The sequence below is a fragment of the Eschrichtius robustus genome, chromosome 5 (assembly GCF_028021215.1).
Source record: "Eschrichtius robustus isolate mEscRob2 chromosome 5, mEscRob2.pri, whole genome shotgun sequence".
Classification (NCBI taxonomy): domain Eukaryota; kingdom Metazoa; phylum Chordata; class Mammalia; order Artiodactyla; family Eschrichtiidae; genus Eschrichtius; species Eschrichtius robustus.
In genome coordinates this window covers 139,249,335-139,276,432 of record NC_090828.1, presented here as the reverse complement: position 1 = coordinate 139,276,432, position 27,098 = coordinate 139,249,335, and the positions used below count along the sequence as shown (strand labels likewise).

At 47.0% G+C, this 27,098-nt stretch overlaps 2 protein-coding genes across 3 annotated transcripts in view; one reads left to right on the top strand and one right to left on the bottom strand.

Moving 5' to 3' along the window:
- ARHGEF4 (Rho guanine nucleotide exchange factor 4) overlaps window positions 1–5,373 on the top strand; it is a 125,202-nt gene extending 119,829 nt beyond the window's left edge. The window contains 6 exon segments of the mRNA XM_068545337.1: window positions 125–254; window positions 1,738–1,869; window positions 2,631–2,874; window positions 3,606–3,683; window positions 4,202–4,293; window positions 4,296–5,373. Coding sequence (XP_068401438.1) covers window positions 125–254; window positions 1,738–1,869; window positions 2,631–2,874; window positions 3,606–3,683; window positions 4,202–4,293; window positions 4,296–4,964 — 1,345 coding nt within the window. The 3' untranslated portion in view covers window positions 4,965–5,373.
- A 509-nt stretch (window positions 5,374–5,882) lies between these two features.
- FAM168B (family with sequence similarity 168 member B) overlaps window positions 5,883–27,098 on the bottom strand; it is a 37,351-nt gene continuing 16,135 nt past the window's right edge. For both annotated transcript variants that reach the window (XM_068545335.1, XM_068545336.1), the window contains exons 4-7: window positions 13,338–13,480; window positions 13,028–13,205; window positions 11,134–11,259; window positions 5,883–10,369 (exon numbers count right to left, since the gene is read on the bottom strand). In XM_068545335.1, the coding sequence (XP_068401436.1) occupies window positions 11,147–11,259; window positions 13,028–13,205; window positions 13,338–13,480 (434 nt within the window). In that variant the 3' untranslated portion in view covers window positions 5,883–10,369; window positions 11,134–11,146. The remainder of the gene's footprint in view (window positions 10,370–11,133; window positions 11,260–13,027; window positions 13,206–13,337; window positions 13,481–27,098) is intronic.

Sequence of the window (27,098 nt, the reverse complement as noted above, 5' to 3'; positions counted from 1 at the left end):
GGTGGAGAAATGGCCCAAGGGCACAGCCCCAGAGGGAAACAGCTCCACAGGGGGCTCCAGGAGGCTCCCAGCCCTTCTCTGCTCTTGATCTCGTAAGCCCTCTTCCACCTCTGTTCCGCCCCAGGGATTTCAAGGACGTGGAAGCTGCCTTACATGCCATGAAGAATGTGGCCCAGCTCATCAACGAACGGAAACGGAGACTTGAAAACATCGACAAGATCGCTCAGTGGCAGAGCTCCATAGAGGACTGGGAGGTGAGGGCCCAACACCCCCAGAAAATACCGTGGGGCTCGGCCTTGGCTTTAAAACCATGCTTGCCCCTGAGAAATCTAGGAGGGCGCTGAAGCAGGGGGCCATGCTCCTGGGAGCCAGCAAACAGGAGCTAGTGTCAGGAGGGAGAGCTGGGCCTCTGTCGGGCCAGCCCGGCCCATGTCCGAGCCCCAGGCCTTGAGCGCTGCTCCCAGAGCAGGCCTGCTGGCCTCTTTCCTGGTGAAGAGCTCAGGGCACGTGTAAAATGCCACATGCTCCTCTCAGGGTGCAGCCAGCCAGCCTCCGGGGACAGGCTGGGCCCCCAAGTTCGAGTTAACTTCTGGGGCTCCCAACAGAAGGGGCCAAGCTTGCCACAGCGTGACCAGAGACGGATTGCCACCGGTCGGAGCCTCCTGGTTCCATTTTCCTGGCATACACAATCCCCTCACGTGGGCCAGTCTCGTCTTCTAAGGCAGCACGGAGGCCTGAACTAACGGCAATGGTCCTGTCCTGTCCTGTTCTCTCCAACCCCACCCACCAACCGTAAAATCTGTGAAAAAACAAGATTCCTAGGCCCCATCCTAGAAATACGAAATTAGACTCCCTGAGAGGGGGGCTGAGTGTTTGATTTGTGTTTTGTTTTGGGTGCCTGGCTTTTGCTTTCCTGATGATTGGTTCTGAGGCCCAGCCCTGACCAAGGACCCTCACAAACTCACTTATCCCAAACTGAATGGCTGCCAACAATGCCTGGCTGTGGTTTGCGTTTTCCTGGAGGAACCGGGCGCAGTAGGCCTTCACCTGAAAGTGTGAAGTCTGATGATAGGACTTCAGGTACTAAGTAACACTGAGCCAGAGGAAGACCTCCTAAACCCCTTTTAAAAGACGGGCCTCAGAAGTGACTTCCAGACAGGTCTAATTATTCTCTAGAGCCGCACTGTCCAATCAAAGTACCGTGTGAGCCACATAGGGAATTTTATATGTGTTAGGAGCTATCTTAAAAATGAGAAAAAGAAACAGGTGAAACTAACTTTAATGATGCTTTGTTTAACTCAGTATATCCAAAATATCATTTCCACATGTAATCCACATATAAAATACCATTGGTGAAATAGTCACAGTCTTGATTTTATACTAAGTCTTCAGAATCGGTGTATCTTCTACCTAAATGACACCTTGATAGGGATTAGCCACATTGCAAATGCTCACGCCACTGACTGCTGTGGGGCCTCATTTAACGGAGACGACCAACTCGTAGGCCAAACCGCCTTCTGACTCCACCCCACTTCCTTGGGCTTCAAGAGCAACCCCTTCATCTATGGCCTGCTGCTTACTGCAGACCCCGGCCCGACGGGGGCCGTGGGCAGGCAGGGCCAGTAGGGACCCCGCTTCCAGAGCCAGCAATAGAGGCAGGACGCAGAGCCCAGCAGAGCCTTGCTCTGAGCCCCAGGATGGGGGCACTCAGCTCACGGCTCCCCTTGGGTCCCCCAGGGAGAAGATCTCCTGGTCAGGAGCTCGGAACTCATCCACTCGGGGGAGCTGACTCGTGTCACACAGCCACAAGCCAAGAGCCAGCAGAGGATGTTTGTTCTCTTTGACCACCAGCTCATCTACTGTAAGAAGGTACCAGAGTCACTCTTGCCTGCTGGATGGACCTGTTCAGAGCAGGAATGGAGGGAGTGAGGTCGAGGGCTGGGAGCAGCTGCCCAGAGAAAATGAGACACATACACACACACACACACACACAGAGCAGGGGGCTGTCTACAGAGTGAGCCTAGTGGCCCAGGGACCGGAGGGTGGCCCTCAGAGTCTGACCAGTGCGCAGCGCTGTTAAGAACACCCTCCTTCCTGATGAGCCCCTGCTCGCTTCTCAAGCCAGCTCTTTTCCTGCAAACCTCAGCTTCCCCTTCCCAACCCTGGGGTCCTCTGTTCCAGCTGCCTCCAGGCGTCCTCTTTGCTGCTGGCTTCTACTCCCCTTTCAAAACACGGCGCAAGTGGCCGGGCAGCCCTCCTGAGCGCTGGCTCTGGCCTGGCCTCGGTAGACTGATGCTCTTCTCTGCTGCGCACTGTGGGCCCTGGCCTGCTGTCTGTTTCCGTGGCCGCCTCCCCATGAGGCTCTGGGTGTCTAGAGACCCCCAGGCCGGCCAGTAACCGTGAACGAAAGGAGCGGCTCCTCCACCATGGGTTCAGCATGTGGTCATGGGCCGAGCCAGGCTCGCGCTCCCTCCCGAGATCACTTTCTGCTGGGGAGGTGGGTGCAGCCTGCCGGCCCTTCTGGGCACAGGGCAGAAGGTGAGGCAGGGCCTTGGATGTGGTCAGGAGAATGGTTCAGGCCGAGGGGCCGGGCAAGCAGGTGGGCCGGGGGCTCACGGCGTCTCCGGCAGGACCTTCTCCGCCGGGACGTGCTCTACTACAAGGGCCGACTGGACATGGATGGCCTGGAGGTGGTGGACCTGGAGGACGGCAAGGACAGGGAGCTCCACGTGAGCATCAGGAACGCCTTCCGGCTGCGCTGCGGCCCCTCGGGGGAGAGCCACCTGCTGTGTGCCAGGAAGCCCGAGCAGAAGCAGCGCTGGCTCAAGGCCTTCGCCAGGGAGCGGGAGCAGGTGCGGCTGGACCAGGAGACAGGTGCGAGACCCCGCCTGGCCCACCCAGCCCTCCTTGCCCCCGCAGGTGCGAGACCCCGCCTGGCCTGGCTGCCCCGTCAGGGCCCACCCAGCCCTCTTTGCCCCCGCGTGCCGGGGAGTCGGCATGACCCTGAGACCGCGAGAGGCCGGTCTCACACGGGCAGAACCTCGGGGTTTGGCGAGGCTCCGGGACATGTCGTGGTTTCGGCCCCAGGCGTGGGTCACTTCCCCCCGCCACGCACGTGCACACACTCCATAGGGTGGGAGCCTCTGCTCAGTTGGAGTGGGAGGTGGGCGCCGGCCTCCAGAAGCCTCCCCCTGCCCCACGTGAGCACGGCATCTCCCCACGGCATTCCCCCTCCTGTCCTTGGGCCCCTGGCCATCACGCTGGGCGGCAACCAGGTCGGTTCTTGATCTGGCAAGGAGCCGCCTCCACAGGGCCGAGAAAGGATAGTAGGCACCAGCCACGTCGGTGAGCCGGGCAGGGTGAGCGAGGGGGGGCAGGGCGACGAGGGAGGCCACCGAGAGGTGCACCAGAGCACCCCTGCGGAGCACGTCCTCCGCCTGGGCGGCCGAGACAGGCTGGTGGGGCAGGACGCTGAGCCCCCGAGCACTGTGGGCAGGGCCGGGTACACAGAGACTGCGCTGGTGCCAGGACAAGAGGACCGTGGGGTGGGGGGGGAGGGGGGTGTGGGAGGGCAGCTGTGGCTCTCATTTGTGGCCCCTTCTCAGGCTTCTCCATCACCCAGCTACAGAGGAAGCAGGCCATGCTGAACGCCAGCAAGCAGCAGGCTGTCGGGAAGCCCAAAGGTAAGCAGGTGGTGGTCCCACCGCCCCCCACGGCAGCCCGGCCCAAAGCAGGGTCAGCTGGGCCTGGGTCCTCAGAGGTGCCCACTGCCTTCTGCAGGTTTGGGTTCCCCAAGGCTGGTGGTGAGGGACCGCTGGTGAGGAAGGCTGCTTAGGGACACGGTGGACATTCCTGCTCTCCAGCCCCTCAGGCTCCCGGGAGCAGCACTGGTGCTGCTCGGTGCCAGCTGCTACTTCCCCAGGCAGGGCTGCTTCCTGGCAAGGAACTAACAGCCTATTCCTAAAGAAACGTTAAACGCCGCCCCAAGAGCAGCTCCAGGCCTCACGCCTTCCCACGCCCCCTGGCCGTGCCCCCTGCAGACCACAGAGGGCAGCCCAGGCCCTTGGGTGCGGTCGGCCCCAGGGGAGCAAGGGTGGGTGTCTGAGGCAGCCTGGGGACGGCCCGCTCCATCCCACAGGCTCTGCCCTGTGCCACCCGGCTCCCGACACACCTCCGACCCCTGCTCTCTTCCCCTGCCCAGCCCTCGGCCGGCCCTACTACCTGACACGCCAGAAGCACCCGGCCCTGCCCACCAGCCTGCCCCAGCAACAGGTCCTGGTGCTGGCAGAGCCCAAGCGGAAGCCGTCCACCTTCTGGCACAGCATCAGCCGGCTGGCGCCCTTCCGCAAGTGAGCCCACGCCCCGCCGATGGCACCATCTGGACCTGCCCCGCCGGCGGGCCTCCAGCTTTTCCTCCCGGAGGCTCACCACATCCGGCCTTCCTCTGCCTGTTATGCAAACTGGAGGTGGGAGGTGCTCAGTGCCCCCATTCCCGGTTTCCTCCCCACTACTGGGGCGCTGGAGACGCTGGCTGGAGAGGCAGGCCCCCAGCACGTGAACCTCCCGCCACCCTCTCGGCTTGTGCGGGGCCTCCTGGGAGCCACAGCTCAGAACCACCCACGTGTGAGAATGCCGCTTTGGACCCTCTTCTCTGGACATCTGATCATCGCTCCTGCTCCTGTCTTCTCTGGGCAGGAGACGTCTCTGCCTTCGGCCACCTGCAGAGCCAGGCTGTGTGCCCCTCTGCCCTCCCGTTCTCCGTGCAGGCCCCCAGCTGGTGGACCAGGCAGCCTGCGTCCCTGGTGGATGGGAACCAGGAATTCTGCCCACAAAAACATCTGGCCCAGAGCCCACCCGTTTTCGCTTCCCAGTCCCCCTCTAGACACTCCTGGCTGCTGGACACCCTCTCTTCACTTGTGATGTGTTTGTTTGTGTATAGTGGAAAGAAAACCATAGTCAGCTGAAAACTTGTCAGGGTTTGTGAGCAGTCCACCTGTAGCTGTGGGGTGATTCCAGAACCTGGTTCCAGTATTTTTTGTTCAGATTTTGTTTTTCTAACGGTAGAGAAAAAGAATTGTTAGTGACACAGAAAGATTGCCTTACCCTAAGTGAGTGTGAGAAGCCATAAGGACTGAATTCTGTGGCCCGGCACCCAGGACTGACCCACCCAGAGGCTGGTGGGCATGTGGGTTGGAAGGAAGCCCACATCCCACAGAGGAGGGGCACCAATGAGTGTGGCCAGGGCCTGGCTTGGGGCACGGAGCCACCCCTGTGGCCCCTGGGAATTCAGCAGCATGTACAGTCACTCTTGCACTATACCCTCTCCAAGCCAGAAACCACATTTAATTTCATAAAGAAACTTGTGAAAAATAACCTGGCTGCCGGCCCTTGTTTTCTGTCGGGAGTCTGTGCATTTTCTCGTGCCCTCGCCACTTATCTGTTTCCACCCCAGGCCTTTCCTTCGACTAGAGGAATGAGCTAGGCCCCCAGGGCTTTGGAGGACAGAGGCTCAGGGTAACTGGGAGCTGTCTCAGCACCTCCCTCCCTGGCTGCTTCCAGAGTCAGTCTGTTTAGCTGAAGTGAGTTTGGGGGACAGGCAGTCCGTAATCTTTCTGGGTCTCACCTTCCTCCTTGGTGAAATGGGGAAGGGTGTGTCTTCCTCCCAGGAGGACCGAGGCCACAGGACCACAAGAGGAGGAACAAGGGTGGCTTCCCTCCCCTTCCCCACAACCTGCTACCTTCACACCCGTACACACTGCCCAGGTCACTGGGGCTGAGCCTGAAACCCCTGGATTTCCTAACTTAAGAGACACTACACCTTCCATCCAGGCCAAGCCACCTGGAGACAAAACCTATGGGGAAAAATCATGAAAATCACAATATGCAACACAATTCAATCTTTATTGAAAACTGCAGTATTAATACATAACAAGTCTTGTTACAATAAACGTGCTTTTAAGAATTTTAAATCTGAGCTCATCTACTCAGCAGATTGCATAAAAAATTAAAATAGTACGAATATACACATAATGGAATTGGCTCAGGATGGGTGTTCCATTCCTTTGTATTGATTGACACTTTTTAAGTTCAATGCAGAGGTGAGGGGGGCCTTTAACACTGGAAGACAATGCTGACTTAAGTTTTAAAAAAGTACTATGAGAACGGTCTAAAAAAAAAAAACAGTATTCCAAAATCGTTTAAAAAAAAAAAAAAATTTCCTTGTCAGTGACAGTGGCTCCCTGGGGTCTCTCTTGAGCGGCCATCACAGTAACCCCGCCAGGAACACATGAGAGCTGGCCTCAGGTCCAGCCCAATTAGTCTACCGACCACTGGTCTGCACGAGGACCTACAGGAGACTCCAACAGGGCTCAGGAGGCCAAGACAAGACACTTGTCATCTCCAACACACCAATCCTGAGAGCACAGCATCCCCTGAAGCTCACTGCAGGCTCCCTGCACAGAGATGCCAGCCTCTCCTCCGTCTCCCTGTCCCAAGTGACTTGACGTTTGATCCCGGGGATTCAAATAAGACTACCCCAGAGGTTTTCTGTTCTTCAAGTGAATAGGGTGGGGAAAGAGACAAATCCTCTGAAACATGTAAGATCAACTCTGCAACTTTCTACCTGAAAAGATCAGACCCTCCTCTGCAGCGTGTCCTCTGCAGGCTCCTTTCAGAAAGCTCAGGTTGAGTAACAAACAGCTCAGGATAAAAAAACACACCAACATGTGAAATGTGCTAGAGAGGAGAGTCACGCAGGCCACCCTTCCCCCATGCCAACCACTCCTCTCTAGAGACACACCCCGTCCTTAGAAAGCACCAAGAGAAGAACCAGAAGCTGTACCCCACCTCAAGCCCCACACCCTTAAGCCTGCCCTTGCACGGCCAGAGGATGTCAGGCAGGCGTCCCGTCTGGGCAATGCCCAGGCTGGCAAGAACTGGGGTGTCCAGCCGTTAGCTGCCAGATAGGGAGAAGGTGGCCCAACTGGTCAGAGTAATACTGTTTCCAAATGTTTACAAAGGACAAGTCTGGGTTTCCTTCTTAAAAAGTAGGCCCCAGTACTGATGCGTCTGGTGCCTGCCATCCTTTCTCCACCTGCTGGCAGGACAGCACTACCAGAGATTAGTACATCCCAAGCCCCAAGAATCTGTTTCCTCTTGTTTGAAGTGCCGATGCCAGCAGATGGAGTGAGGCACTGCATGCCCAGCCTGGGAAGGGCAGGGCGCGTACCGACCATTGTCCAGCCCACAGCTCAGGACCACACTCGGCTCCTGTAAATACTACATTTGCATAGCACTCAAGAAACAGAGTCACGTAATACAACTGGTAGGCCTAATAACCAAACCAATAAGAATGTTGAGAAAAGATTGAACACAAGAGACATAAAAGATTCTGGAAGTGCTTCTGTGCTTGTCACCATGAATGGCCCTGGCCCGGATGCTGGCCTCAGTTCTCAAAGGCAGCAAGATGATGGGACCATCACTCATCGTGAAATGTTCAGTCACCCGGCCCAGATCCAAACAAGATTTCCCTAAGCAGAGAAACATACCTTCTAAACCTTAGGGGAAGGCTGTAGAATAAAATTTTTTTAAAATATCCATGATGATACCTATGTTTATAGGAATTAGTTCCTTTACTTGCCTGTCTCAACTTCTAAAATAACTGTAATTTAGCTGAAAGACTCTCAAATTAGGAATGTCACATATAAAAAATGCAAAATTTCTCTGTTCTACTATTGTGCTTAGGATATCAAATTATGCAACTTTATAACAGAAGCTCTATTCCTTAGTTAATTTTACTGGAACTAAATGCTGCTAAAATTACAACATATGATAGTTTTGTTACTATTCATTATATCCAGATTCTCACCTGCTAGACAAGATCTACCTCCCATATTTGATAGCTGATGCCGATAGTTTCAAAATTGAAAAGATTTCCACAAAGATGTATTCCATAATGCAAAGGTATTTGATGAAGTCTCCCAACTCAACTTCACAAAAGGGAAATAAGATTTTTTTCAGAAATTACAGGGGGGAAAGTGTTTATAAAGCTGATGTAAATGGGGAGAAAACGAAACCCACTCTTTTCTTTCTCTTGAAAACACCATTTAATTCAGTGCTCGTGAAAACACTCACCCTGTGTATGCCAAGTCTCAGGCAAGCTGCAAGAAACAGCCCATATAATTTCTCATAACTTCCTCCTGAATTCAAATGAATCCAACCCTTACAGGTAGTGGCATGTGTGTGTCTGTGGTGCGCACACTGGGACGTTTAAAAAGCATACACTAAACTCTTATTTTCTCCTAACTTATTACGCTAAACTGGGGAAACCAACTTCTCTGTCCAGCCCCTGGAACCATTAGAACATACTGATGTTACAAACCGTCCACTGTACAGATGCAATTATCAACAAAGAGTTGAAGAAGTGGACACAGTGTGCCTGGGGTAAATGGCTGCTACTCACACACACACACACACGAATACACACATACAAAGGTGGGTTAAGTGCTCTTGAAGCAATTTAAAGTACTTATCAGTAAACACACTATGTTACAGACATTAGAAATAAATCTTCTGTTTACAATGATCCATGCAAAAATATTCCTAAAACTCTTATAAAATAAAATGTGAAAAAGAAAATTATGAAGAGTACTCACTATAAAAAATAAGGTTACCAAAGGCTCAGGGGTCAGGTATCCCACTCACCATCCAGGGCTGAATGCCACCCCAGTGCCGGAGCCCTGACCAGCTGCCGGAGCCGTAAGGAGAGTAAAGTGCCCTCCCCACCTGAGGCCCACAGCACTTGAAACAACGACGGGGTGGAGCAGGGGCACCCCGCCCCTGACAGATCGCTGAAAGGGAACAGCCCTCACCCCCCACCCCCTCTGACTTCATCTGAGGACAGACACACACACACACACACCCATCGATACAAGTTGGGCACATTTAGGCAAAAAAAATCCTCTTGGTTTCTTATGTACAATATTCAGATTTTAAACACAAAATCCTTTCTGTAATAAGTTCCGGCAGGCAAACACGTTCTGAGGCTGCCTGGCCCTTTGCTGTCCACACGTGCTTTGTGCCGAGTATCCTCAGCCGCAAGAAGAGATGGCCGAAGGGGCTCATAGACAACAGGCGCCAGCCCTTCCCTCACACCTCCCCACAGCCATCTCCACGAGTCCCCTCCAGATGGTCTCAGAGGACAAGTCCCCATGAAGTGCATGGGCCGAAACACAGCCACAGCCCTGCCTCTCTACAAGGAACAATCAATATCCAATAAAGTTCTGTTCCCTTTTAAAAGTTCTTAAATATACAACTTTCTTCATAACACACAGCTGAATGAAGTCTTTGCCCTTCTTTGTGGGAGGGAGAACAACAATGCCTACGTATGTTTTCAGGTGATTCAAACATTTCCCCCGGCTGGGGGGAGAAAAAAGGAATGATTTTTCTAAGCTAAATAAAGGAGAGGCCAATACCTTCTCCAAGTGTGGCTGGTTCTCTTTCACATATCTTCCATCCCAGGAAAATAATATCGCTCTACATAGGACTTTTCCATTAAACATATAGAAAGCATCATCTCTATCTGTAAGAGATTTGTAATGAAAATTTATATAGCAGAGAAAATTGCTTTGCTGATACATAAACCACCTTGTGTCCCTAACTGGATTCACGGTAATCCCTAAGCACATCTACATCTCACTGACCCCACAAGCCTAAATGGAGAGAAAGCCATTAACCTGGTTGCACCCCAAGCAGCGGTGGCCTCCCCACACTCTCCCCATCCCTGCAACTCTCTCCCAGTGCAGTCTGCACAAAAGGAACAGATGGCTGGAAACTAGAAGTCCACATTTCCAACTGGCAACCCACGTCAACCCCAAAAGGCTGAAGAATCATCAAAGAGATTTCAGATGCTCTATGAAGAAATTCACTTTAACACTTATAACTTTAAGACTCTGCATACATTACAACAGTGCATTAGTGATACAAGTTGTAAAATACTTTTCCATTCCTTTGGATTTTGCATATGATGGTTCTGCATCAGTCACTGCAGGTAGATTGAGCAAGCTTTGTTTTTGTGTTTTTTTTTTTTAACATGCATTCAACTAGATATGATTCAGAACAGATTAACACTCCCTTTTTATCATTACAGTTAGCTAAAAAATTGCCTGGCAGCCCACCAAACAGGATTTGCTTTAAGACCAACCCACAGAGTCAGTTGGAGACTGAGGGCGCTGGGACCTGCTGGGCCGGCCGTAGTAGTGTTTAGCTAAGTGTCGAGAGCATTAAGAAGAAAGTCCTGGTTGGAGGCACAAGGCCTGCAGCACCAGCTGTGGAACCTCCATGATGTGACTGCACAGCTCCATCCGCAAACCTGGGGGGTGGGGAGAAAGACGGACACAGTCACACACAGCTCCTCTGGCACCACTGCTCAGAAAAGGAGGCATTCAACTGGAGGAGGAGGAGATCCACTAGGACAAGAAAGGGCAGCAGCAAGAGAGGCAACTGTGCTGGTTCCCACGGACCCCAGAGACTTCCAGTTACAACTGGAGCCCTACTTCCTGCAGGAGACGGGCAGGAGACTAGAGCACAGCCCAGGTAAGGAACACAGTGCAGGGGGTGCACAGCAAGAACTCAATGGTTTCCTTCTTCTTTCCTCTGTAGAGTCCCAAGAAGGACAAAAATTTAAATGCTGCATTGCCTTTGGATCATCAGGTAGCATTTTTCTTGGCAGTGTTTAAACTGACACAGATCTCCCATTCTCCTCTTAAAAAAATGCACTTTAGGGGCTTCCCTGGTGGCGCAGTGGTCGAGAATCTGTCTGCCATTGCAGGTGACACGGGTTCGAGCCCTGGTCTGGGAAGATCCCACATGCCGCGGAGCAACTAGGCCCGTGAGCCACAATTACTGAGCCTGGGCATCTGGAGCCTGCACTCCGCAACAAGAGAGGCCACAATACTGAGAGGCCCACGCACCGCGATGAAGAGTGGTCCCCACTTGCGGCAACTAGAGAAAGCCCTCACACAGAAACGAAGACCCAACACAGCCAAAAATAAAAATAAATAAATAAATAAATAAATAAAATTTAAAAGAAGCACTTTAGTCACAAGCTGGCCCCGAGCTTCACCAGTCACTTACGTTTGCAGGGTGATCACCACTGGGGGGGCACATAGCTGTAGGTGGGCGTTCCTGGGGCCCGATACGTGGGCACGGTGACGGGGTGGGGGGCAACAGGAGTTGGGGAGTGGGCAGTCAGCAAGGTACCTGGAAGGAAGAGCAGGCATGTCAGTGGAGGGCAGCACCCCACCACTGCTCCCTCTTACAGGGGAGCTCCCACCCGACCCCCGTGGCAAGGCGGGAGGCAGACAGGAAGAGGGGATGGCTCTGACCCACAATGCTCTCAGAACTCTTGATTATATACAAGTCAAAGCTGTATAAACACAGCAAGCTCGCATGGATAGCATATCTGCAGAAGCCTTTGGGCCTCCCCTTCATACAAGCATACCGAATTACTTTTGCAGATGAGGTGATAAAAAGAAAACAAAAATATTATTCGGCCTTAAAAAGGAAGGAAATCAGTCACATACCACAACACGGATGAACCCTGAGGGCATTATGCTCAGTGAAATGAGCCAGTCACAAAAAGACAAATTCCGCCTGAGTCCACTTATATGAGGTCCCTAGAGGAGTCAAATGGATAGTGACAGAAAGGAGAATGGTGGCTGCCAGGTCTGGGACAAGGGGAAGGGGGAGCTGTTTAATGGGTACAGAGCTTCAGTTAAGCAGGACGAGAAAGTTCTGGAGATGTGACACAACACTGTGATAACACCACTGACCTGTACACTTGGAAATGGTTATGGTGGTAATAAATAACTGGAAGAGAGGGAGAGAGGGACGCAGAGGGAGATTCCCAACTACATGAGCTTCTGAGTACCTTAAGCTAAGCATATTTTCCCTATAACTGCAGAAAACTCAGCTGTGTCCAGTTATGGACAAGCACCACCTCAAACCTAACAGCCTCACCTGGCAGCCCTTCTCTCCTCCTCCTTCCTGCCTGCACCCACACCAGGGCCTGCCATGCCCTCCCTCCACGTGCCTCAAACACACAGTTTCTATCTGTGCCAGACTCTCCTCTGCCTTCACGGGTAAGTATGGGAAAATCAAATAAAATAGAGACTCTACGCAGAAACACACATGGTATCCTGAAACACCGTTCTCTCCTGACACATTTTCCTTATACTAAAGTCTAGGAAAACAAAGAGGGAACAATATATATATATATTTTTTAAAGACCCAGCCATGGGCAACCAAATGCATTGTGTGTACCTGGCCCCTCACCACAGACAATTCACATGCCCATAGGAGGTAACCTAATCCCTAGACATTCAGTCAAGCCCTCAAACACTCCAGGGTTCCACGGAGACAGGCCCATTCCAGCCACGGGTCTCTTCTCTCTGTGGTTTATTTTCCAGACCTAGGGGAAGCCTTGGGAAATAAAGTCAATGTACGCCAAAGGATTTCTACAGGCAGCTGTTATCTCTATGAACACAAGACCGGCTTTCCTAGATTAATGAAAACATCCCCATTCAGACAACTTGGCCTGCACTGGTATCCCACACTAAAGGGAAGGATCGAGAGGGCCAGCCCCCCACATCACAAAGTATCCCTCTTCTGCCCAAGCTCACCATAGGAATCTGGTCACTCCTTGTCCCTACAGCCAAGTGACTCAGCTCACCAAAAAAAAGTGGCCCCATCAAATTTGGAGAGGGCTACTCAGTCATGGTCTATGGAAAAGGTACTTGGTTCATGGTTCTAAACCCTACACTCCAGTCTCAACTGAAAGGAAAAGGAAGAGAAAGGAGGGGAGGTAAAGAAAAATATAACGTGCCATTTCTTCCCAAAAGGATCAGATGTCCTTCCATACAACTCTAGCCATGAAAAGTCAAAGCCAAGGGTCAGAGTACTGGTGGGCTCTCCCTTCCCCCAGCCCTCATGCCATCACAGAGCAGGCACCCCAGGGCCAAGAACTCACCCGCTGACATGGCCATAGTGGTCCCCGCCACCATGCCCATGGTGACGCCGTTGCCTCTAGGCGGAGGGATGGCAGCAGGGTACACCGTCGCCGGCATGCCGTTGGGCTGCACCACTGTGGTGTGGTGGATGACGTGAGGGGGTGCTGCATACAGGGGCTGGGGGTAGTACGTGCCTTGCTGGGGAAAGAAGAGAGACGAGGGCCACAGGGTCCCACACCCAGGGGGTCAGAGCCCTGAGGAACCGGCCCTTCCCACACGCACAGTGCCCAGGAGACCCCGTGAGACACCCACAGCGCGCCCCAGGCCTACCTGTGCGTACGGGCTCTGCTGGGGGTAGGCACTTCGCACGGGGTATACAGCGGTCTGGTAGGGGTTGGGGGAGGAGGAGTACGGTGGCACAGCCCCGCTGGTGGGGGAACAGGACACTTTGTAAGGTGTGCCAGGAGTGTAACCTGAAACAAAGAAGCCCACAGCCTTAATTCAAACCCACACTCGGCCAGACACAGGGGGCGGACCAAGTGTGCAGCGAGGAACGAGGCAGTGTTCCAGCCCCGACCACAGTCGTATCTGACACCTCTACTGAGATCTGGCTTCACTGCTTAGACTTTATGTGCAAGTATTTTTCTGGGGGGTGAGGGGGGAAAAGAAAGTTCTACTGAGTGCATACTTACATAGGAACAGGAAAGAAACACCGGCCCTGTCGGAATATAAATTAGCACGCCCTTGCTGGGGCACAATTTGGCATTAAAAGTATGTATGTCTTTTAACCCCACCACTCTACTTCTAGAAATTTGTTTTAAAGAAATAAGCACGGCACATAAAAAGATGCCCAACATAGCTCGTCATCAGGGAAATGCAAATCAAAACCACAGTGAGGAATCTATCACCTCACACCTGTGAGAAGGGCTATGAATAAAAAGAACACAAACAACAAACGTCGGCGAGGCTGTGGAGGAAAGGGAGTCCTCGTTGGTAAGAACTGTTGGTAAGAACACAAACTGGTGCAGCCACTATGGAAAACAGTACGGAAGTTTCTCAAAAAACTAAAAATACAACTACCACACAACTCAGCAATTCCACTCCAGGCTATTTATCCCAAGAAAATGAAAACACTAATTTGAAAAGATACATGTACCCCAATGTTCATAGCAGAATTATTTACAATTGTCAAGATATGAAAGCAACCTAAGTGTCCATCAACAGATAAAGAAGATGTGGGAAACACACACATACATATGGGCGCGCACAGGAATGTTACTCAACCATAAAAAAAGAAGGAAATTCTGTCATTTGCAACATGGATGGACTTGGAGGGTATTGTGCTAAGTGAAATAAATCAGCAAGAGACAAATACTGTATGATATCACTTATATGTAGAATCTAAAAAATACAACAAACTAGTGAATATAACAAAAAAGCAGCAGACTCACAGATAGAGAGAAAAAACCAGCGGTTCACTGGAGAGGGGAGGGAGGAGGGGGGCAACATGGGGGTAGGAGATTCAGAGGTACAAACTACAAGGACACACACAGGGAATATAGCCAATATTTATAGTAACTACAAATGGAGTATAACCTTTAAAAATTGTGCATCACTGTGTTGTACACCGGTAACTTATAAAACACTGTGCATCAACTATACTTCAATTAAAAAAGAAAAAAAGAAGTAAGCATGGATTTGAACAAAGGCTGAACTGTAAGCATGCTCATCACAGCGCTGTTAATTACAGCAAAAACAAAAGGGAAAACTTGTCAAACACCAGGGCTATGCTAAAAAGACTTCTGGGTCTAAGGGACAGCAGGCTGAACACATACTTTTGCCTTTGTCCCCACCCAAAATGACAATAAAGCAGATTAATAAATAAAAAGACACAAAGCCACACAGATCAAGAAGAGAAGAAAAGACATTTTAGAACCTAATAATTTTGGAATCTTTTAAAAAGTAGAAGTGGAAAATAATTTAGCAGGCTCAAAAAAGCTGTACTCTCAGCCAGCAGTGAAGAGGGTCAAGAAGCAGCCTGACACCGGGAAAGCCCCTTCCCCTAGACCTAGACGCTGTCAGCACGCGTTGCCAGGAAGTGATGAAGGACCACGATCTGGAAGAGTGATTCAGAGTCTATCTGGTAAGCAGTAAGATGCCTGGCTCCCCCTCCTGACTCCCCATTCCAACGGAGGAGTTTTTCTCCAGGGAGGTTAAGAGAGGGTCTCTGAATTGCCACATTCACAGCCCACTGATTTATACAGACTAAGCCACCAGCAAACTGTGGTACAACCATACAACAAAATACTACTACTCAGCAACCAAAAGGATAGAACTGATGATACACATAACATGGGATAAATCTCAAAAAAAAAAAAAAAAAAGAAAAATACAATATGCAAAAGAAGTCAGACACAGTAACACATGATAGGAAACTCTAGGAAAGACCAACATAATCTACAGAGACAGAAAACCAATTAGTGGTGCCCAGGGGCCAGAGGGCATGAGGGCATCTTTCACAGGAATGAAGTCACTTGACTGTTTGTGGTGTCACACATCTGTATACATGTCTAAACACACCAAACTGTGCACTTATAAAGGATGGCTTATATGCAAATTATACCTCAATAAAACTGCTTTCTAAAAAGCCTGAGAAGCCACTTCTCATTCACTAGAACGGCTGACATGGCAGAGTGCTCACACGAGTTCCAGGGAACAATACAACTCCTCATAAAGCTACAAATATACTTCCCATGGAGCCCAACAATTCACTCCTAGATACTTTCCGTAGAAGAATGAAAACATACTTCCACAATAGGACTTGTAAAAAATGTTCACCAATCTTACTCATAATAGCCAAAAGATGGGAAATAATCCAAATGTTTATCAATAGGAAAATGGGTAAATTATGATACATCCATACAAACACTACTCAGTATCAAAAGGCAAAAGCATGAATGAATCTCAAACCATGCTGACCTTTTAAAAGACACCAGACACAGAGCATACACTGCATGATCTCATTTTCAACACTTAAGTAAACCTAGCTATGGTGACAGAAGTCGGGGGAAGCGGGGGGGAGGTGTATGATTTGGAGAGGGCGAAAGAAAAGCCTAGGATGATAAAAGTGCTCAGTATTTTGTTTTGGGTGGTGGTTACGCGAGTATGACAATTGTCAAAATCCATCCAAATGAACATTTAATATGTGGGTGATTTGCATAAATTATAACTCAAACTTAAAAATGAGCTGAGTATTAAAAAAATTAAAGTTTAAAAAATTTAAACCACTTTATTGAACTGTGTTTAGCGGTGTACTTATATTTTAATTTAAAAGAGAAAAAAAGAATGAATGACTTCCAGGATATACACTAGTTTTTTTTGTGTTTTTTTTTTTAACATCTTTATTGGAATATAATTGCTTTACAATGGTGTGTTAGTTTCTGCTTTATAACAAAGTGAATCAGCTACATGTATAAATATATCCCCATATCCCCTCCCTCTTGCGTCTCCCTCCCACCCCTCTAGGTGGTCACAAATCACCGAGCTGATTGCCCTGTGCTATGCAGCTGCTTCCCACTAGCTATCTATTTTACATTTGGTAGTGTATATATGTCCATGCCACTCTCTCATTTTGTCCCAGCTTACCCTTCCCCCCTCCCCGTGTCCTCAAGTCCATTCTCTACGTCTGCATCTTTATTGCTGTCCTGCCCCTAGGTTCTTTAGAACCATTTTTTTTTTTAGATTCCATATATATGTGTTAGAATACAGTATTTGTTTTTCTCTTTCTGACTTACTTCACTCTGTATGACAGATTCTAGGTCCATCCACCTCACTACAAATAACTCAATTTCGTTTCTTTTTATGGCTGAGTAATATTCCATTGTATATATGTGCCACATCTTCTTTATCCATTCATCTGTTGATGGACACTTAGGTTGCTTCCATGTCCTGGCTATTGTAGATAGAGCTGCAATGAACATTGTGGTACATGACTCTTTTTGAATTATGGTTTTCTCAGGGTATATGCCCAGTAGTGGGATTGCTGGGTCGTATGGTAGTTCTATTTTTAGTTTTTTAAGGAACCTCCATACTGTTCTCCACAGTGGCTATATCAATTTACATTCCCACCAACAGATACACCAGTTTTAAATGATCCTTTTTTTTAAACCACAAGTCCCCCTTTCCTCCAAGGGGCCAAGTCAGTCCTGGAGACCCACTGAGAACCATCACGCACTTGGTGTGCCGAGGTTCACTAAGACCTTATTAAATGCCATGTTTCTCATTTATTCCCCAGACTCCCCCCCACGGTGTTCATGATGAAGATGCTGGTAAAGGTGTTAATGCCCCAGAGTCACACACAGCAGAGCAGGTACTCAGACAAACCCAGATCCAGCTGCACTGAGCAATGACTCCTTTGCCCAAACCAGGTAACTCCCAAGCTCAGCTCGTATCTGTTTTAAGGAGAAAAGACCCTCACAGGTTTCCCTATTTCTGTGTTTTAGAAAAAAAATTTTTGTATTGAAGTATACTTGATTTACAATATTGTGTTAGTTTCAGGTAGACAGCAAAGTGATTCAAGTATACACACACACAAACACACAGGTTTTTTTCATATTCTTTTCCATTATAGGTTATTATAAGATACTGAGTATAGTTCTGCGCTATACAGTAAATTCTTATTACTTCTCTATTTTATGTATCTATTTGTATCTGTTAATCCCATTCTCCTAACGTATCCTTCCCCTCTCCCTTTCCCCTTTGGTAGACTAAAGTTTGTTTTCTATGTCTGTGAGTCTGTTTCTGCTTTGTATATAGATTTATTTGTATTATTTTTTAGATTCCACATATAAGTGACATCATGTATTTGTCTTTCTCTGTCTGACTTACTTCACTTAGTATAATATTCTCTAGGTCCATCCACACTGCTTCAAATGGTAATTATTTTCTTCTTTTTTATGGCTGAGTAACATTCCAACACACACACATATACCATGCCTTTTTTTTTTTTTAAGTATATATTTTTTTAAATTAATTTACTTATTTATTTATTTTTGGCGGTGTTGGGTCTTCGCTTCTGTGCGAGGGCTTTCTCTAGTTGCGGCAAGTGGGGGGCCACTCTTCATCGCGGTGCGCGGGCCTCTCACTGTCGTGGCCTCTCTTGTTGCGGAGCACAGGCTCCAGACACGCAGGCTCAGTAGTTGTGGCTCACAGGCCCAGTTGCTCCGCGGCATGTGGGATCTTCCCAGACCAGGGCTCGAACCTGTGTCCCCTGCATTGGCAGGCAGATTCTCAACCAGTGCGCCACCAGGGAAGCCCCTACCATGCCTTTTTAAACCAATCATCTGTTGATGGGCACTTGGGCTGTTTCCACGTCTTGGCTATCGTAAATAGTGCTGCTATGAACACTGGGTATCTTTCTGAATACGAGTTTTTATCTTTTCAGGATATATGATCAGGAGTGGGATTGCTGGATTATATGGTAGCTCTATTTTTAGTTTTTGTTTTATTACTTATTTACTTATTTATTTATGTATTTATTGGCCACCTAGCGCAGCTTGCGGGATTCTTAATTCTCTGACCAGGGACTGAACCCAGGGCCCCAGCAGTGAAAGTGCCCAGTCCTAAACACTGGACTGCCAGGGAATTCCCTATTTTTAGTTTTTTAAGGAACCTCCATACTGTTTTCCATAGTGGCTGCACAAATTTACATTCCCACCAGGTTTCCCTATATTATTTTGACATTCATTAACTATTATGTCAGTAAAAACAATGCCAAAATTTGAAGACACCAAACTTCAATACCAGTTTTGAGCTGAAAGAGAGTAGAATAAAGAGTCTCCAGATTTGGAAAAGCAACGTTAAAGACAAGAGCAGTTAAGTCCCTCTCTCTAGCTGCTCATCTTCTAGTCTTTAAGAGGGACAGAAAATGAAAGTGATGGCTTCACAGGTTTCACAGGTATATACATGTTAAAACCCATCAAATTGAAGCTTTAAATATGTGTACTTAATGGTACACCAATTATACCACAATAAGGTGGCAAAACATTTTCTTTAATTATAAAGAAAAAGGTAATTATGAAAGCCACTGATTTCTAACCCTGCACTGACACTCCCAGGAGACGGCTCAGTGATAGCTCCTAATTCCCCATAAGTGACTGACTACATCAGAGGAGGAAATGAGGCAGTGGTGCCTGGACACACTTGTGACCAGTCACGGTGATGGAAGCACTGCACCAGGGCAGAGTGCTGCCAACTGCCAGAGCGCATCACCAACGTCACACGCCATGCTTGGGGCCAACAGGGCTTGTCAAAAGGTCCAGCCGCCTTGACAAGGTGCTGACTTCAGGGGAAAACCACAAGGAAAGAGACCACCAAAACAGCAGCACTGACACAGTCCTGGCTGGCAAAAGCAGGAGCAGGTCGTCTCAAAAACAGAAGCCTGTGGATGAAGGCAAAGTATGTCTGGACAGCTCCCTCCTGCGCGAGCTACCCTCTCCTTCCCACTTCTCACAACTCTGCAGCAGCGGCATCGTGGAGTTAACTCACAGGAGAATACTGCTAAACATGGTCCCACTGGCCTGAATTAAGAGAGCCTCACAGGAGTCACTAAACTCACATCTGACCAAAAGGATATCAGGTTTTTACAAAAATGTCGGAAAATCAAAATGTTCACAGAATTAGCATATTTTAAAAACAAGTGCTAGACTTCAAACTTGAAAATCACATTCAGAATTTCTGGTGCTAGCCAGTTTTCAGAGGTTAAAAAGAACCAACAAGGCCCTCCCCCCCCCCCACCTTTCTTCACTGTACAATTAAAAAACATCCATGACGTAGACGAAACAACTGGAAATATAAATACTGATTGTAGTATTGATAGTATTAAATAATTATTGTTATTTTTTAGGTGTGATGATATATATTTTTAAATTCATCTTTTAAAGATAATACTGAAAAACTGATGACTGTGAGGTCTGAGATTGGCTTCAAAATAATATAGGGGAAAGTGACAGGAGTACAGATGGAAAAGATCAACTATAAGCTATTAACTGCTAAGTCTAGGGCATGGGCAGGTGGACCCTGTACTGTGTACTTGTGTACGACCTGCTCATGCCCTACTTGTAACTGCTGAGGCTAGGGTGTGGGTAAGTGGTCATCAGCCTGCTGTGTACTTATGTATTTTTGTTATTATTATTTTTTAAATTTATTTATTTAATTTATTTATTTTTGGCTGGGTTGGGTTTTTGTTGCTGTGTGTGGGCTTTCTCTAGTTGCAGCGAGCGGGGGCTACTCTTCGTTGCAGTGCGCAGGCTTCTCATTGCAGTGGCTTCTCTCGTTGCAGAGCACGGGCTCTAGGCACGTGGGCTTCAGTAGTTGTGACACGCGGGCTCAGAAGTTGTGACTCACGGGCTCCAGAGCACAGGCTCAGTAGTTGTGGCACACGGGCTTGGTTGCTCCGCGGCATGTGGGATCTTCCCGGACCAGGGCTCGAACCCGTGTCCCCTGCACTGGCAGGCGGATTCTCAACCACTGCGCCACCAGGGAAGGCTTATGTATTTTTGTATTTCAAATTTTTCATAATAATAAGTCTTTCAAAGTGTTTTATAAAGGTTAGGTAGATTTATGGATTAAAAGAGACAAGAGACATAACAAACTCAACTTTATAAACAAATTGAACATGTATATTTTGAATAGATTCTATTTCCAAATCTTTTTAAAAAATGTTTGGGACAACTGGGCAAATTTAAATACGAACTACAAAATAAAATGAGAGAATTACCGCTTCTCAGTACGATAACGGTATCACGGTCATGCAGAGGAGCAGCCTCATTACGTTACGTTGAGGGTCGAGCTGAAGCCCACAGGACAAGAGCCAAAAAAGGCTATAACTCTGCATTGCTTCAAGAAAAAACCAAAAACAAACAACAAAACGTACACACACACTCATCTTTATATGGTAGATAAAGCACATATGGCAAAATGGTAACTGATGAATCTCGGTGCTGGATATTACGGATGTTCACTACACTGTTCTCTCAATTTTTCTGTATATTTGAAAATGTTTTGTAGTAAATAAGGTGAGAAAATTATAATGCCTTCAGATGGTGACACACAACTGAGAGAGGAGCTAAGAAAACCTCCCAGGAAACAACAGTCATGCAGGAGCTAAAGGGACAAGGAAGGAAGCGGGCAGAGGTCCCCTGCTACTAGGAGATGAACATAAAAGTTTTCTGAGCCTTTAAAAAGGCCATAAGCTAGGAAGGCATGGCTCTTCAGCAATCTTATCTGAAAGATAATCTGGCAGCTAGGTACCAGCTGGAAGGGCAAATAAAGGTAAAATATGCCAATGTTCACTACATACAGCCAACCCTCTATAGAAAGTCATGGTGCTATAGGATAAAGTGATTCAAAAAAGAATGAGAAGAGAAAAGAGAACCTGTCTGAGGAAGTGAAAACACACAAACAATGCATTCATGACCTGAATGAAAAACTGGAAGAAAATAGAGCCTCTAAAAAAGCCATCAATATTCCTAATAAGAAAGTCCATGACAATTCTGTCACTGTTCAAACTGCAGAAAGAGCCTGAAGCTTGGACTGAAGAGAAGCTGGAAGCTGTCCACCTGAATAAGCTTCTAAGGACACAGTATGAAAGCAAAGTTAGGAAGATCTAAGCATACACCTCTCCAGAGAGAGGCCCTCTGATTCAGAAGCACTCTTCTGGCCCACCACATCCACTGAAAAAAAGGCAAAGTCCCTTATTTACCACAATCAACGATAGGCCAACCTATGATGTCGAGCTTTTCTTTTAAGGGAGGCTAGAGGCCTACTGTTGCAGAAACCCACCCAGCAGGCTTGAGGTCTCCTAATCATCTGAGATATCTTTTTTATAACAACTGCCTCATATGTACACTTTATTGAAGATAAAGAGGTGACTCCAAGAAGCTACCATGTGTATGCATTTGTCAGAATACAATGAATGGTATATTTAAAATGTGTGCATTTTATATACGTAAATTTCACCTAAAAACAAAACCTAAAAGAACTGTAAACAAATATTAACAATACGCCCACTGAAGTAGATGGGGAAAAGCATCCTGATATCCACAACTTACTTCAAAACACATGAAAAAACAAGATGGACTGAAGGATGGATGGAGTAAAATGTTTAACTTTAAAAGTTGGTTTTAGGGACTTCCCTGGTGGTCCAGTGGTAAAGAATCCACCTACCAATGCAGGGGACGCGGGTTCGATCCCTGGTGGGAGAACTAAGATCCCACATACCGCGGGGCAACTAAGCCCGCACACCACAACTACTGAGCTCGCGCGCCTCAACGAGAGAGCCCGCGTGCCTCAAACTACAGAGCCCACGCACCCTGGAGCCCGCATGCCACAACTAGAGAGAAGCCCACGCACCACAACTAGGGAGAAGCCCGCGTGCCACGACAAAGAGTCCACACGTAACTAAGATCCTACGCAGCCAAAAAACTAAAGAAAATAAATTTTTTTTTAAAAGTTGATTTTAAAAAGTTTAATTATAGAATCTTGGCAGTCGATATGTAGATGCTCACTGTGAATTTTTTTTCAGCTTCTCTGTATGTTGGAGAAATAGTCACCCACTATTTCTACTAATTATAGCAACAATTTTTAATATATATTATCTTACTGCTTATTCTTGTAACTGTGAGCTATATCCTGAACTCTTGAGAAAACTGATTTTGGTTTTTTGTATGGGCATGACTATTACATCACTTTCTATCCAACACTGAAGACAAATCAATTTCAAGGAAAGCAAACATGCCTCCCAGTCAATTAAAAACCAAGTGTGCATAGGCACTTTCCTTTTTGTTTTATGTAACACCAGAGAACCTCAACAGGAGTCTTACAAACTTAAAATTTAAAAAATACATAAATAAATACACATACATCTCACAGTATCCAAAATAGACACTTTGTGAAATAATTTTTAGATCTGCCAACCATTCACAATACAAAACCAAACACATTCACTGCTTGGTCTTTCAAAAACACTAACAGCTTTCCAGATGCTCCTTCCCTAAAGACCATTCATAAGGATGCCACACAGACAACACACTGGTCACAGCCTTTTTCCTCCTCACTCTCAGCAAACATGCATCACCGCAGGCTGACCTCCTCTCTGGGCAGAACTCACGCACAGGGCCACTGCTCTCAGACTGCTGTGAGGGGCCAGAAGCTTTTTACATTGGAACAGATCATTTTTCCCCAAAAGTACTGCATACCACACAAATTTCGTATAATAACTTTCTGAGTATAAGACATTTATTTAGAAAATCTGGAAATTCAGAAACATAGTATATGTGAGGAGGAACGACCTGCACCAAACACAGCATCATGAAATTTCAGAACCTGGAGACAGAACTACTACAGAGCACCAAAGAGAAGCCCAGCCCAGTCAACCAAGCATCAGAAAGGTACCGACATTCTCAGCAGCCAACAGCAAAACTGGCAAACAGTTCAGCAATGTCCTCAAAATTCTGAGGGGAAATAACTGCTAGCCTAAAATTCTATATCCAGACAAACTTAACAGTGAAGTGTGAGTGCAGAATAAAATGTTTTCCGACATGAAAAATCTCCAAACTGTGACTCTCCCATATTCTCCTGGGAGATTACTGAAAAAGATCCTCCACTAAAACCAAAGAGTGAACTAAGAAAGTAGACAAGGAATCAAGTGGAAGGGAAGAGGAGAGAACTCCCTGGGATGATGGAGAACGACCCGGTGTAAGACCCAGAGGACAAGCAGGCCAGAGTAGGAGAGAGGGTTTCAAAAAGACACCACCAAGGAAAGAAAACACGAACACCTTACGTGGCCTAAAATGCTGAGAAGAGACCCCACGCCTGGGGGGAAGTTGAGGGTTTAATTAACGATGTGGTTACAGAAATCTAATAAAGGACACTAGGTCCAGGGAAGAAAAAGTAACTGCAGAAGAAAACAGCCACTCGTTCACAGCAGTGAGCAATGCTCACAGGGTCACAGTAACAGGGGTCGGAAGGAAAATCAGGAATCTTTAAAGGATGTGAATGTAAACCTTTAACTTAAGTGAGAGAGAGAAACAGAGGCCATGACCCCACAACCTGTTAACACGCTAACGCTCTTCTCTCCTGTGTGGCCACCATAAGTGAAAATTTTTAAACAAACCTGGAATCTTACTCCATGGACATAATTCTGAGCTTAAAAAGAAAGAACGTGGCATATCGTAAAGCATTTCCACTTACTAAATATCCCTCATAAACAAGTAATAAGACCAGTTAAACACTGAAATAAACCAACAGTTTAATCAAACCATTACCTTACTAGATGTACCTGCACGTACACATAAATATTTGCGTTAACTGATTATTCTCGTTTTTAAGCTTCTTTCTGTTATATGCCAAACTGTCCTCCAAAAACGTTTCCCCAATTTATCCGCCATCCAGTCATGCATGGCAGCAACCACAGAAGCCTTCCATCACTTAGCAACGTTTTCATCTTTTAAAAATATGTGCCAATGTAATATCTAAATCACCTCCTACATAGAGCTTACTACAAAGAACTGAATGTTTTTTTGATGATTTCAGGTGATCAATGCAGATATTCGTTACAGATACTCCTGGCTGTAAATGGGAACAGAAGAGAAGCCTGAATGTGCAGCCTTGGTGCCTTGGGAGCTTGACTGCATGCTTGCAGCTAGAATCCTCAAATAACACAGCTGAGGACATATAATGATTCATTAAACAAAATGCCAAAAATGAAACGTCTTTCCCAGGAGTGACAGAGTCAGGATTTGAGCCACATCTTGCTAACGCTACAGCCCAAACTCTTTCCAATATATTGTTCTGATTCCAAAAAAAGACAGCCCTCTCTGGTTGCACATGTACTCAGCCTACTAGGCTTGTTCATGAGGATGAAATGAATACCACCTCCATTTCCAGATTCTGAGTAATGGAACTTTTCAGCAAAAGACATGACATCTCCTCACAAGGTTCTCTAAAACCTCCCTATGTCACACTTGTAAGAGCTAAGAAATAAGCAGTGTTAGGGCTGCAAAAGTGCTTTAAAAGCCACATACACAACCCCTATACTATACATCAGCTTTGTCCGAAAATCTGGTGGTGAGAGAACCAGAACATTGAGAAAGCAGCAGAAACGGAGAAAAATTTTGTTTAGTTTTTCTATAGTGACAGTTTTGGCTTACTCATCACATAAGAAAAAAAGCCCACTGAAAAAGGAAATTTAAAAATTCAAGCTATGAAAATGCTGAAGATCCCAGAAAAAGAAGGGAGCACAGTGGTAGCCTAGACTCAGATCAGGGGGCTGCAAGCACTCGCATGACACCGGCAGGACCTTCCAAGTGCCTTCTATCTTTTTCATTCGCAAATTTCACATACATCTTTATTCCCAGCTTCTCCTAAAAATCTGAAGATCCGGCAATGCTGGGCCAGCAGTGTGGCAGCCGACAACTATCCAGCACCCATCAGTGGACACCCCTTTCAAAAAGGCAGGCCCTCTTGGCAGCCACCGTTCCCACCAAGACCACTACTCCCACCTGCCCGCCCCAGCTTCTGGGTTAGAGGAACAGCTTGAGAGCAGTCTTGGAAAAGAGGCAGGAAAGGGCCCATCTCTCTACAAGAAAGGAAACACGCGAGAGAAGAGGAATGGCACCTGTTCTACAGGTTGGCCAGAGGAGGAAGCTATCAGACACCAGCACCAGCCCACTAAACACCAAACTTTCCCTTCAGGGGAGCACTTCACACCCTGGGCAAGGAAAACGGCTTCACCAGCCTCAAATAAACCTGAGGCTCTTTTTGTAAAAGAATAAGAAAGTTGAAAGCTTTTAGTACATTTTTACATCAATTTGTACTCCATAGAGAAAATGAGTACAAGTGAGCTACGTTGGAGAATTCTAGAACAGTGACATTTTATGGTGGTCTGCAGCACGATCACATACAGTAAAAAACAAGTAATACTTATGCAAACATAAACTTCAATCCATTCCTACCACCATATAGTAAAATTAATCCAAAATGGGTCATAAACCTAAATGTAAAACCTAAAATTATAAAACTTCTAGGAGAAAACCTTTGTGATGCTGGGTTAGGCAAAGATTTCTTAGAAACGATACCACAACCGTGATTCATAAAAGAACAAGATGATAAAGTGAACTTCATTAAATTTAAAAACTCTTGCTCTGGGCTTCCCTGGTGGCGCAGTGGTTGAGAATCTGCCTGCTAATGCAGGGGACACGGGTTCGAGCCCCGGTCCGGAAAGATCCCACATGCCGCGGAGCAACTAGGCCCATGAGCCACAACTACTGAGCCTGTGCTCTGTAACAACAGAGGCTACGATAGTGAGAAGCCCACGCTCCATGATGAAGAGTGGCCCCCGCTTGCCCCAACTAGAGAAAGCCCTCGCACAGAAACGAAGACCCAACACAGCCAAAAATAAATAAATAAATAAATTTAAAAAAAAAAAAAAACAACAACTCTTGCTCTTTTAAAGACACTGAGAAGAGCCACAGACTATGAAAATATATTTGCAAATCATGTATCTAATAAAGAACTCTCAAACCCAACAATAAGAAAACAAACTTAAAAACTGACAGGCAGAAAAAAGATGTACACAAACACTTAACCAAAGACACACAAGCGGCAAACAGGCACATTGAAAAGATGTTCAACATTATTAGCCATTAGATAACTTCAAATTAAAACTACAGAAGATATCACTACATATTCACTAGGATGGCTAAAATTAAAACGAATGACTATATCAAGTATTAGCAAAGATATAAAGGAACTTGAACCCTCCCCCACCACTGGTGGGAACATGAAATAGCACAACTCCTTTGGAAGACAGTGTGGCAGCTTCTTACAAAGTTAAACATACGTCTGCCTTAAGAGCCAGCCACTCCACTCCTCTGTATTTACTCAAGAGAAATGAAAGTGTATGTCCACATAAAGAATGTACACAAATATTCACAGCGGTTTCATGTGTAACAGCCTCAAACTGCAAACAGCCCAAATGTTCATCAACCAGTGAATGGATAAGCAATTTGTGCTATTTCTGTACAATGCAAT